Source organism: Penaeus chinensis, chromosome 36 (genome assembly GCF_019202785.1).
Source record: "Penaeus chinensis breed Huanghai No. 1 chromosome 36, ASM1920278v2, whole genome shotgun sequence".
NCBI lineage: Eukaryota > Metazoa > Arthropoda > Malacostraca > Decapoda > Penaeidae > Penaeus > Penaeus chinensis.
Window position 1 is genome coordinate 14,020,637 of NC_061854.1, and position 12,500 is coordinate 14,033,136.

The window sequence follows — 12,500 nt, forward strand, 5'->3', positions numbered from 1 at the left end:
TCTAACGAAAGAGACACACGTGAAAGGATATATTTAAAGGAGGGAGTGGAGGGAGAGCAGAGAGAGAGGAAAGACAGAGACAGGAAAGATAAACGCAAAGAGAGAGGAAGAGAAGTGATAAAGAAGGAAGAAGAGAAAGAGAGAAGGGGAACAAATAAAGAGGGAAGAGGAGAAAGAAAGAAATGAAGAGGGGGAATAAACCGAAACTTGTCGAAAAAAAATCATCAGAAGAGAACTGCGTCCGAAACTCAGAGAGAAAACCCGGGAAAGAAACAGAAGAGGACATTCACTGCCGAGGGAAAGTAGGTCAATAGGTTAACTTGGACACTTCACGTTTTCCTTTTCTTCTTTTCGTAATGCAAATCGTGTTAGATTTTGTACATAAAATTGTATCGTAGGTTATGAGCATGGAAGTTATGCGAAAAGCAACGTTGATTAGAAATATGAAGTATTTTTTCTATAACAGAGGTCATTGATTCAGTTTTCTGTAAAAAAAATAAAATAAATAAATAAAAAAAATGCTAAATTCTATCCCAATGCTTTGCCTATACGATATATCTGGTTTCCTTGTAGCGTATACGCTGTAAACCTCGTATTTTGAAATGCAATGCATAAATAAATATATAAAAGACCGACTATAGATATATCAATGTTCAGTCTTTTTCAGAAATTCATTATTTCTCTAATTTGCTCGTTTTTATTTATTTCTAAAACGCCTCTGGACATTTCTCAATGGTATGGGTGTCTCGAAGCAGACAGCATTACCTTTATGAATTTAAAACTTGTGCAGGCGGGAAAGTAAGAAGTAATAAGAATGCAATCACTACTCTATATAAAATACAAATCATGATAAAAACTAAAGCAAATAAAGATCTTTGCGATATTAATAAAACTTCGAATTTGGCGCGCGTGGGCGTTTGGGTTCCGAGTTCGACTGAATTTAAGGATTTTCTCTCATCCGGGACTCTAATCCGTTTGAAAGACTTCTAAAGAGCCATGTCGGTTTCCCGCCCAGCTGAATGTCGGGCCGTTATCGATGAATGCGATATTTGGCGGGTGTTTAGATAATTAGTAACCTTTGGAAATTATTATATGGGAATGGTTTAGTTATTTTTAGTTGTTGGTATTGATGATTTCGAATGTCAGATTCATAAGCAATGAAGTGTCCAACAACTTCCTCCGTTTTCTATTTCGCCGTTACGCGAAGACAAAAAAAAAATCTCATAGAAAATGGCAGCGCTGCATTCTTTATTGATAAAAGTATAATCTCAAAGCCATACCCTGTAGAAATAAACTCCAACGTACTTAGAGACTAAACCGAAAAAATACCGAAACATCTCCCATAGAAAAAAAAATGATACTTCAAACTAAATGTACTACAAAAATAGAAAAGCATGCTGATAAATTATGGAAATAAAATCACTCGCGTTTGCATTCGAGTCTGCCGACATTAAGGTTTGAAACAAGAAGCCAAGCACCTGAGGGCAAAATTAGATGAAATTCAAAACATACCCCTCAGAAATAAATAAATCAAACTAAAGAAGACACCAGAGAATTTAAAAAGTAAAAGTAAATGAGAAAAAGATAAGCAAGTGCTCCCACGCACTTTCGAATCTGGCGCCAAAAGAGTCGGCCATCTTTGTTTCTCGAATTCCCGGATGTTGCACTTGGGTTCTTGTTGTTTGTTCGCGGAGAAGAAGACCACGCGTTCCTCCAACAAATTCATCAATAATGTCTGATAACACTGTAAGTACGCCATTTACGAGCACCCTGAGCGATCGGGCAGCTTCTTTTCTTTATTGTGGTGAAGTTGAAATCCTCGAAACACGTGAAATAGTGTGAAATAACGAGATATTAAGTCTTTTTCACCTCCCTCTCCTGCAGGACGCCAAGCCAGAAGGGGAAGGGAACGAATACATCAAACTTAAAGTTGTAGGACAGGTAATGTGCCCTAATTTTACTCTTTTTTGTTTTGCTTTCGTAAACATTAGGTACAGTGGAGCATGCGAGTGAATGTGTAGAGGTTTCTTAGTGAATTTCATAGGAAATAAAGTCCGTTTAAGCTATATATGTATTTTTACCGGGTGTGTTCAGTTCCGTTTTGAAATTGGAGTCGCCTTTGTTGTGTATTGTAGCGAGATGAATAATGTTTTTGTGGCTGATAATGGCTCGTGGAAGTGTTCATTCGACCTTATTATTTATGGTTTGGGAAACCACGGTGTGTTTACGTAGTTCGAAAAATCTTCAGTTGTGCATAACACGCATGGTAGGCCTACATAGTCGTTCTCGTGTTTTTCCCGATAGATTTGTTATCACTTTGCTAAATATGAAAACGTTCATTTTATAGGTTTTGTAATCTTTTGAATTTTGTTAATTTTGTTGGATTTTATATTAGTTGATGGGATTTTTTTCCCCTCGTTTTCCCTCCTGTGTTTCTGGAGGGCATGATGTCAACTTCTTGGTATTTCCTGCAAGAGTTATGTGATGCAATAGTGTTTAAGGTCTCAGTGGAAGTAATGTTTTTTGAAGAGTTTAGGCTTTATCGTCAGGTACCTCATCCTTTCATTGTGCCTGTAATTAGCTGGATAGTGGATACCAGGATAGAAGGCATATACCCTGTATGCCACACTTATACCAGGAGATCCTCAGCCGTTGTCAAGATGTAGACCATGCAGACTTGCTTGTCTGATACTGCAGTGAAAATAAGGTGGCTAGGCTGTCTTGGATGAAAACAAAGCAGGCGCTTGCAGTTGTTTGAAAACACTGGCACAGTGTTTATAAAACATTTTCCATCTGAGGGAAAGTAGTACGGCACAAAATTGTATGTGCTAAGGCATTAATGTTGTTGGAAATAGTATGATAATGTGTTCGTAAACAAATGAGATGCCATTTTCCATTTTCAGTTTCGTGCATTGAAATTTATTTCTTGTGTATTAACTACTGCATTTAAATACATGGGTAAACAAGTCTCTTTGGATGGACTTGCAGTGTTAAAGCTTTCCAACAAACCTAGTTGTTGGCTTAAAGGCAACAAATTGCTAGTAGGACCACATGAAGTCCTGTTTGGCCTTCACATGATTTGGCTTAAAAACATTATGATTAGCAGGATAAGAAGCTGGACTGTTTTTATTATGACTATCTTAACAGGTTTTGGAATGTGGGAGGAAAGGGGGGGGGGGGAGCAAAGCATAAAAAACTGTAGCTGATTTTGTTCCAAGTTGCGTGTAAAAGACATCAATCCGATAAAATTTGATATCAGGAAGAATTTAATGTTCATTTTCTGTATTAAAAGTACAAAAAGACCACAGCCATCAGGGACTTCTGAACTCAACTTTATGAATGAACCCTAAACACACAAACTACCTTGAAGATTGCCAATAACTCACAAAATCCAAACTCAGAGACTTTACCCCCAGACACCTTAATAATCTCCCTAGGCAGTATATACTTAACTCAGTAAATGTTGTGAGTGACTTTTGTAAATTTGGTTGCACTGAAATATCTATATACTTATTATAGGCATATGTAAGTCCACTTGGTAATTCCTTACAATATATGCATTGTCAGAGACTGTCCCTAATTTAAGCAACAATATTAAGATTGAGTAGACTTTTTCTTTGTAGTGGTACTGTTCATTTCTGCATATTATTACTTATACCGACACTGCAACTTGTTTCCCTCTACAAGAATATCCTCTTCAGTTTGCCCCAGTATAGTGCATCCATACTGTAAAGATTAACCATGCACTCATCTTTTTCCCTTTCATCCAGTTAATTCCACCATATAGAATGAGAATTTAACATTTCCTCTAAAATATAGATCTCCAGTGCTTTAATGTTCCAAGGTAGCAACCCCCATTCCCCACATCATTCAGCAGGTTGTGGGAACTTGATGTTTTGGGGTTGGGGTCACATTCTGTTAAGCAGTTGTGTGCTTTATAACAAAGAAAAGTCTGTGTATTTTGTTACAATATAGGTATATATTTACCTAGTGGCCACACAGGGATAGGGAAAATTCAGGAGCACTGTCATGAAGAGAAGGAAACTACTTAACAAGCACAGTCAAATATAGCATTAGCAATAAAATAAAGGTAGTTTCTTAGTTTCACTCTGCCATCCAACTTATGAACTATTATTCTTTGTTTTAATTATTCACATTGCAATGTGCTTGAATCTCTTGTTATTTTCCATCGCAGGTGATACAAATAAAGCATTCGTAATTGTTTACCAAGTGAGCTTAATTCTCTATTGCTCCAGCTGCTGGGGATGGGTATCCTAAAACATCACCATATTAACTAAAAACCTTTCTAACCCAAGGACTTAGCCCCCAAACCTCCACTTACTTGCCCTATCCGGGGCTCTGACCCCAGACCCCCACCCAATTGGCATTAACTTTCTTTGCACCCAGCATTAGTCACAACTTATTCTCTCTATTTCTAAGTCCCCAACTCAATGAAACAAAATTCAACAGTTGAAGTTGGTGTACTTGGGCGGCTGCCCGAGGGGAAGGTTGCTCATGACCTTCAGGGGAAACATGTCTTTCTGTAGACTTGAGTCCAGCCCTATCTTTGCCATGTACTGAACAGCTTACTTATGTGGTAATCTTGTATAACCAGGTTGTAAATTCACAACCAGTCTTTGTTACTTAAAAAGGTTTTTGATGTATTTGTTTCTAATTCAGCATCCCCAACTAGGGAATTATAGCAGTCAGATGGGAGTCTGGGGCAAAGCCCTGGGGTAAGGAGGGTTTTGATTTATTTGCAAATTCCCAGGAACTTGGAGGGGTGCAGTCTCTTCATAAACATTTGCCCAATTTTCTCTGTATAGTGGTTGCAGTTGCATCCATGTCTTAAAGTGAGAAGACTGACAAACCTATATATATTCTGGTAGGTTAGCTTCCAAAGTGCATTGTTAGTATATTGGTGGCATAACAGCCAATGTAACAAATACCCAGGTTTTCATTAAACAACAAACTAGATGGAACTGCTTCAAACTTGACTGGAGTCTTAACCAATATCTCTGTCTAAGATTGTATGTCACATTCATAAGATTAGTATATATTAATCAGTAACAATTGTATGTATACAACAGATGTATAACTTTTTTTTGATTGGTACAATTCCATATTCACCCAATAATCTTGTTTTGATAGTCCTGATAGTAGGGTGGGGTATGAAGTAAAACAGGGAAATTATGGGGGTAAAACAGGCTGAAATACAGTATATATGATAGAGATACATTAAAAACAAAAAGAAAGGGTCAAAACCGTCTTAACATATTTTAACAAAAATGTCCACCAAATTGAAATTCTGCATTTGGAAATGCTACTTTCAAAACGTCCACCAAAAGATGTGCCAGCTTTTGATAAATCTGTAGAAATGGACATCACACAAGTATGGAGCCCTGTGTGTTTTCACAATGTTCTAAGTAATGTTGCTTCAGCCTCTGTTGGGGGCTCCACCCTTGAACCCGCTGCACAGATTATTCATGCTTAACCTCCCCTGGGCCCCAAGACTTCAACTGTATTGTCTGGAGGAAAGAGGCAATGCTTTAGATGCTGTATCTAGAAGGTCACTTTTGGCTAGATAACCTTTAATATAAGTTGACCTCTTTTGCTGTGGCACTTTTCCCAGGTTTCCTCCAGTTTCTGTCACTAGTGTTTCTTGTGGGCACTGATGCAGGGGTTAACAAAGTTCATTCCATTACTTGAAGGCAGTCCACTGTCTTCCAACTCACTAATAACTGACCATGTATGTACTTTTGAGTTTAGGTAATGTATATGCTATTGTCACATGTCAACTTGAATCACAAAATACTCCTAAGTCTCCTGTGTTAAACCCCCAAATACCCACCGGCTGTCTGTGATCCTCCTCTTATTTTTCCTTTTCCCAAATTAAAATTAATGGATAGTTTTGTCTGGTTTACAATTTTTTTCAAATCTATTAATTTAATACCAACCAACAACATTGCCAAATAAACCAAAATCTTTTCTAACCTAGGGGGCCTTGCCTCCAGCTCCATGCCAAATAGACCACCAGGCCCCTTGTTCACACCCTCTGGCAAACACTGCATGGGAAAAAAATGTACCCTGTAGAACATTAAATAGTAAATAGTGCAGATTTTTGTTTATATATAAACTAAAAAGAATTTTAACACAAAGGGTTGAATTATGAATAGTGTATCTTGTGTACACACACACCAAATCATACATACTTGTAAAGATCTCCTACTTATCCCATTGGTGTCTTACCAGATCATGGTGAATATATTTTTTAATATTTCACTGAAATCGTGCATATGTTTTGCAGCTATAGGGGGTAAGCCTGTAGATGTGGCCTATTTAACAGCAAATATTTCTAAAGGAACCTCTTTCTTTGTCAATATCAAATACAGTACAAGATATAGATGTCTTGTACCCAAAACTATAACTATGATATAGACAATGTGCTTGGCAAAACCAGAAGAAGAAAGCCTAGCAAACTACTACTTTTTGATGCTAGAATATTTATGGGTAGCTTAAAGTCAACAGTATTTGTTTGGCTTTGGTTAGGTTTGGTGTAGGGAAATTTAAAAAATAAAATATTTAGTAGTATCAGTGATGTGTGGAGCATCCTGTGACTCATAACATTGTCTCAACTCTTAATCTCAAATAAAAAATGCAGATTCTAGATACAGGCCTGCTGGCCTTGGTACAGTGCAGATTTGTATAAGAATATCGAGGTGGTTTTGTGTCCTGTGGACTTTGCATGAGAAAAGTGCACTCCTGATGTGTTTAAAAGTAACCTTGAGTATTTCCATGTTCACTGTGATGGATCCAGTGTTTTCTTTTCCTTGTCATTTTATTTCTTTCATTTGTCTGTCTACCTTTTTCTTGGTAATATCCTCTCTATCCTCATAATTCTCACAAGTATCATTATAGTTTAGATCAATCCTACTGATAATATATACATTCGCGGTACAGACTTCTATGTAAGAAGCAGCCCATTATTGACTTATAGATGCCTTTTGCTCTGTCAAAGCCAAGTTTGCCTACAAGACAGGCAGCATCTGTTTCAATAAAATTCCTAGTTGGTGACTATCAAGCTAAGGCCCACCCCTTTACCATCAATTATTTCATATATTAATAGGGTTTCTTAATTTTTCCCCCCCTTTATTTTTGAAGAAAATCCCCAGAGAAAACAGATTGATAGGAGTAATAGCTAGATGAATAATTATTTATATAATATACTCATTTGTTATAATTACCAGAAGTAAAACAAAAATTCCGCTTGTTTATGATATAATGACCCATACCATACACAACCATCAAAGTACTTTTCATTTTTGGATTCAACTGGCTAAGCATAAGTATTGCTATCTGCCTTTTTGACCCCTTGATTACGGGTGAAGAAAACAAAAAATACGCTCTGATATCAGTGGCAATGCTCTGACTTTGAGCACAGGCGTTCGGTACATCAAGCCGAATCACCAGCTCTTAGCGCTTTGGTGCGCCACTGCATCGTTCAGTCACACGCCACAGATCGGGTGGTTTGTTATGACGCCTCACGGCATGATCCGTCTGGAAGGGGTTAAATATCTTGGCCAAACCCTAACCAGACCAGACTGGTGTGTGTTGGTCTCATCTCAAAAGAACAAGCTTGTAGAGAGTTGCTTGCTTCACACTATGCATTATCCATGCGTAGAAAGTCCTGTTGAGACATGACCTGACTGCATGTTGTACAAGGACCTTCTCTTTTGTTTTCTCAGGTAATTTGTTTTTCATTTTGGTGTCATTTACTTTTTAATAGAATTTGAGTCCAAATCATTGCATAGATATTATTTCTGTTTTATTTAATCTGTTGGAGACATTTAACCCATTACCATAAATGCTAGACAGGTGTTATATCACAGCAGGTGAGTAGTAGGCAACTTGCCATAGCCTTTGTCATTCTTTTCCTCTGTTATTAATAAACAAATAGAAAAAAAAATGATGGAAACGTGTCAGTAGTAATAAGCTGTGTTTTCAAAAAAAGAAAAAATCTTTTCTTTTTTTCTTTCCCCTTTTATATTCAACCTTTGTACTCCCACAGGACTCCAATGAGATCCACTTCCGAGTGAAGATGACCACACAGATGGGCAAGTTAAAGAAGTCGTACAGTGAGCGGGTGGGAGTCCCTGTAGCATCGCTGCGTTTCCTCTTTGACGGACGGCGCATTAATGACGAAGAAACGCCCAAAGCTGTAAGTGTTTTGCTTTAGGGGTTGAATGTGTTGTTTTCTTTTTTTTTTTTTTTTTAAGATGTTGGAGGGTGTATATTTCATATATGTATTTATTTAATATTATTATTATTTTTTTTTTTTTATTATTATTATTATTATTTCTTTGCCTTTTTCTATTTTAGCATTCAGATTTTTTTCTTCTTGTGATAGTTCACTATATCATCTTTATCTTGCTCCTTTAGCTCCTCCACTTACTAATTGACCTGTTCTTTCCATTGACCCTGTTTGACATTTATATTTCATTATCTTTTTTTCTCACTTGTAGTTGATGCAATTGATGCAATTTTTGGGTTTTTGGTTTTAAGTTGATATGTCTTGTTGTCCTGCAAATTATATGAATGGAAATCTTTAATATTATCAAGAAAATGTTACTCTCGGATCTCTTCATTTTCAGCAAGTCCCTTAGTAATTAAATGAGTGATTTATGATATGTAACATGTAGAACTGTAGTTGAAAAAGTATTTTTCAAAGGAAGGCTGTATCCTCTTCCTCTCTCACCTGTTGGTATCTAGTATTTGCGTTCCTTATCATTTTTTCTTTTTTCAGCTGGAAATGGAGAATGATGACGTAATTGAAGTGTACCAGGAGCAGACCGGCGGCCATTGATGCAACACATTCCCGCGACCATAGGAATAAGACATCGTTAGGTTAAGGAAGTTTATTTTTCGCCACACAGTGTACCTTTATTTTCTGGCTGAGATTTTCGCACAGACCAGGCAATGTGCGCAGACCTTTTTAGATGGAATTTCTGCGAGTCTCGTACAATGTATAATCATGCAAGAGTCTGAAAAATTATTAAATTTTCTCTTTTTCTTTTTATATATGTATGTTATTTGCCCAGGGATGGTTTCCTGGAGCAAATTGTGCAGCAGCAGTGTGCGACTTCACCAGGCCTATCTCAAGACCAGGCATGAGAGAACTTAAGTTTCTGCATAGCTTTTGAGATTTGGGTGTTAACGCATCTAATATGTTGTTAACCAAAAGAATGAAGATTTCCCTCTCTTTTTATTTTTTTGAAAGCATTGTAAGTCATGAATGTTAGTACCTTTTTTCATTAAATTTTTTATTTCTAATCCTTACAATTCCAAGTAGTAAGAAGGAAAGACCTCAAATTTAAATTCTTGACAAGGGTTATGCTTAACCATTAGTCTGCATTGTTCGAATGTTCTGGTAATAGATTGCAGCTGGTCATCTTTATTGCTGTGAACCAAAATAGACTCTGTGAGTTCTATGTGTTACTCATTCAATACATTCTAAATATAACCCAATTTCGTCTTTTTGTTTTATATTATTTGTGGATAGCAAAAAATTTTAATATTTCATACATAATGTGAGAAGCAGTGAAGTAAAATGATTGTGTAAATGTCAGTTCTTTTATTTAAAACCAGCCAATTTATAATAACAGAAAAAATATGCTTATTTATATCCAGTTATCTTATTTATTGCATAAGATATTTTAAAATCCTTATCATACTGGTGTACACAAAGGTAATAAGGAAAAATGTAAAGATTTCCACTGATGTAATGAAAAAGGAAGTATATTTTAAAATACAGTTCTCTGTGTGTGTGTGTGTGTGTGTGTGTGTGTGTGTGTGTGTGTGTGTGTGTGTGTGTGTGTGTGTGTGTGTGTACACATGTTACATGTTACATGTTACATGTTACATGTTACATGTTGCTACCACTGCAATAGTTATCAAGTGGAGCATATTTAGTAATTAATTTAACGCAGTTCTGCTACTGTATTTACAACTGGCATGTAAATACATTCCATGCCAGTTGTAAATACAGTTTATTAATTGTATTTATATATAGGTGGCTGAACAAGTACTTAGTCACCAATTACTAATCCTACTTACTGTTTGCCCTTTTCCTTGAGTTTTTGGAAATACTTATACTTTATAGTGCTTTTAGTATTGTTATCAACACATGATTGTCAGTAATGCAAATATAAGCATTCAAAAATCTCCAAAAGCTCAAGGAATGGGAAAATCAGGTGAGGTCTTGTAGGTCTACTAAGTGACTCCTTGGTGCCTTTATACTTGTGTAACCATTTGTGCATAAATATATTTCACAAAACAATCTGCAGTGAACAACACATGCTCCTGGTGGCATTGGGCCAAATACACCCAATGAATGAATTGTTTCTTGTATTAAACTTGGCCTGACAAGGTGTTCCAAACAAAGCATCAAGGTGCATGCAGAGTCAACTTCATTTTTTTGAGAAAAATCAAAAGTATGGGAAACCTAAATTTACTTTGCTCTCAATGCATTCGCTAAAGTTTGATCTATCTTGACTTAACAGAATTTTCATCCCAGTGTGAATGGGATATAATGAACAGAATGACTAGGCATAACATGCTAAATGATGACAATCCATTTTTTAAATACTATCTAAACAGTGTGTAATATTAATTTGTTTGAAGTTGGCAATATATGGCTTTAATATGGAAATGGGCACATTTCAGTAACCAACTCTGATCGGCCATCTATATTTTAAACTTGTCACTCCTTGGTGCATAGAGCTCAGGTACTGCTGAGAAGGGACAAGGAATAGTTCATCAGGAGTCTTGCTGAGGAGGTTGAAGGCCATTACTTGGTAAATGACCTTTGCCTTGCCTACCAAGCCTTGAGAAAACAACTCAAAGCAGATAACCGCAGTCCTTTCAGTGGATGGACAGTTCATCTCCTATCATGTTGTGGCTCGTGGATGTTAAGCTGAGTATTTTTAACAGCCGTACCAGGTAGACCCTCCAACAGTTAGTTGGGCTGGACCTGCCCATCAGTGAAGAAACTTCTTCCGTAACTGAGGTTAGGATGGCGATTTCTGAGCTGAAGAGTGGGAAAGCTGCAGGCATATGTGATATCCCTGCTGAACTGCTAAAGGCTTTGGATGAACCTATGGCACAGGGCTTGCATGCAGTGTTAACTGCCATATGGTAATTCTGGTTCCATCCAGAACTCATGGTAGCAACTACCATGGCATTACGCTGCTCAGTATACCAGGCAAGGCTTTCGCTGATATTCTTCTGAAATGGATCCACAACCATCTCCTAAGGCACCAGAGACCAGAGCAGTCTGGATTCACTCCTGGCAAGTCCACAATATCCTAGAGCTTTGAGTAATTGTCGAATGCCTTCATGAGTTCAGTCGTGGGTTGCTTGCAGCCTACATTGACAGCAAGAAGGCATTTGACTTGGTGCATCAGGAAATTCTGTGACACAGATTATTGGCCTAATAGCAAGCCTATATACCAGTACTGAAGTGAACTTTTTACCTGATAATTCAGAGGTGAGGCAAAGCTGTGTCCTTGCACCAACACTTTTCAACACCTGTATGGACTGGATAATGGGCAGAGCTACTATCCAAAGTCAGTGTGGAGCAACACTGGGCAACATCAAGGTCTCAGACCTTGAATTTGTTGATAATGTTGCTATCCCATCTGAGTCTCTGGAATCACAGGTGGTGGCTCTTGAAGCATTTAGCAATGAAGTGAAGCTCTTGGGCCTTGAGGTCTCCTGGATCAAGACCAAAATTCAGGACTTTGGAGGCTTGTTAGGGGAACCCATTCAGTCAATCCATGCTTGTGGTGAGCGTTGAAGTCACACACAGTTTTGCATACCTTGTAAGCGTAGTCCATATCATACTGCCAGTTTTGCTCTATGGAAGCAAAACCTGGACACTATTGCCTTGGAGTCTCTCGTCTTGATGCCTTTTGTAAAAAAGTTTCTTCACCGGATCATGGACACAGTTGGCAGGATCATGTGTCCAACCGATGGCATACACCCTGAAACTGGCATACACCTGTTACTTGCATAATCTGGGATTGCCAACTCATGCTATATGGACACCTAACTCGTTTCCCTGTGGAAGACCCATCAGGTTGTCTCTCTGCGAGACAATCCTGAGTGAAGGAAGCCCCTGGGATGACCTAGGAGGTCATGGCTTGGACAGCTCAACCAGACCTGTAGCTAGAAGTTAGAGATGGGCCAAGGGCCTGCCTGAAGACTCGCCATAAGGGACGTTCGTGGCTGGAGGCGAAGGTTGGATGCAGCCATACGCCCCCATGATGTTAGCCCCTTGATATATATATATATATATATATATATATATATATATATATATATTATATATATATATATATATATATATTATATTATATATAATATATATATATATTATATTATATATATTATATATATATATTATATTATATATAATATATATATATATTATATTATATATA

The 12,500-nt window shown here is 37.3% G+C and overlaps 1 protein-coding gene across 1 annotated transcript; it reads left to right on the top strand.

Moving 5' to 3' along the window:
* The first annotated feature begins 1,647 nt into the window (after window positions 1-1,647).
* Window positions 1,648-9,620, top strand: LOC125045051 (small ubiquitin-related modifier-like). Its single transcript, XM_047642101.1, has 4 exons — window positions 1,648-1,746; window positions 1,885-1,941; window positions 8,069-8,218; window positions 8,804-9,620. Exons 1-4 carry the CDS (start codon window positions 1,732-1,734, stop codon window positions 8,861-8,863), a joined length of 282 nt encoding a protein of 93 aa, XP_047498057.1. The 5' UTR covers window positions 1,648-1,731; the 3' UTR covers window positions 8,864-9,620.
* The last annotated feature ends 2,880 nt before the right edge of the window (window positions 9,621-12,500 follow it).

Bases quoted from the DNA above. Each gene is read 5' to 3' on its own strand.
- LOC125045051 (XM_047642101.1), top strand. The intron at 1,942-8,068 runs GTAATGTGCCCT...GTACTCCCACAG, and splicing joins AACTTAAAGTTGTAGGACAG to GACTCCAATGAGATCCACTT. The intron at 8,219-8,803 runs GTAAGTGTTTTG...TTCTTTTTTCAG, and splicing joins ACGAAGAAACGCCCAAAGCT to CTGGAAATGGAGAATGATGA.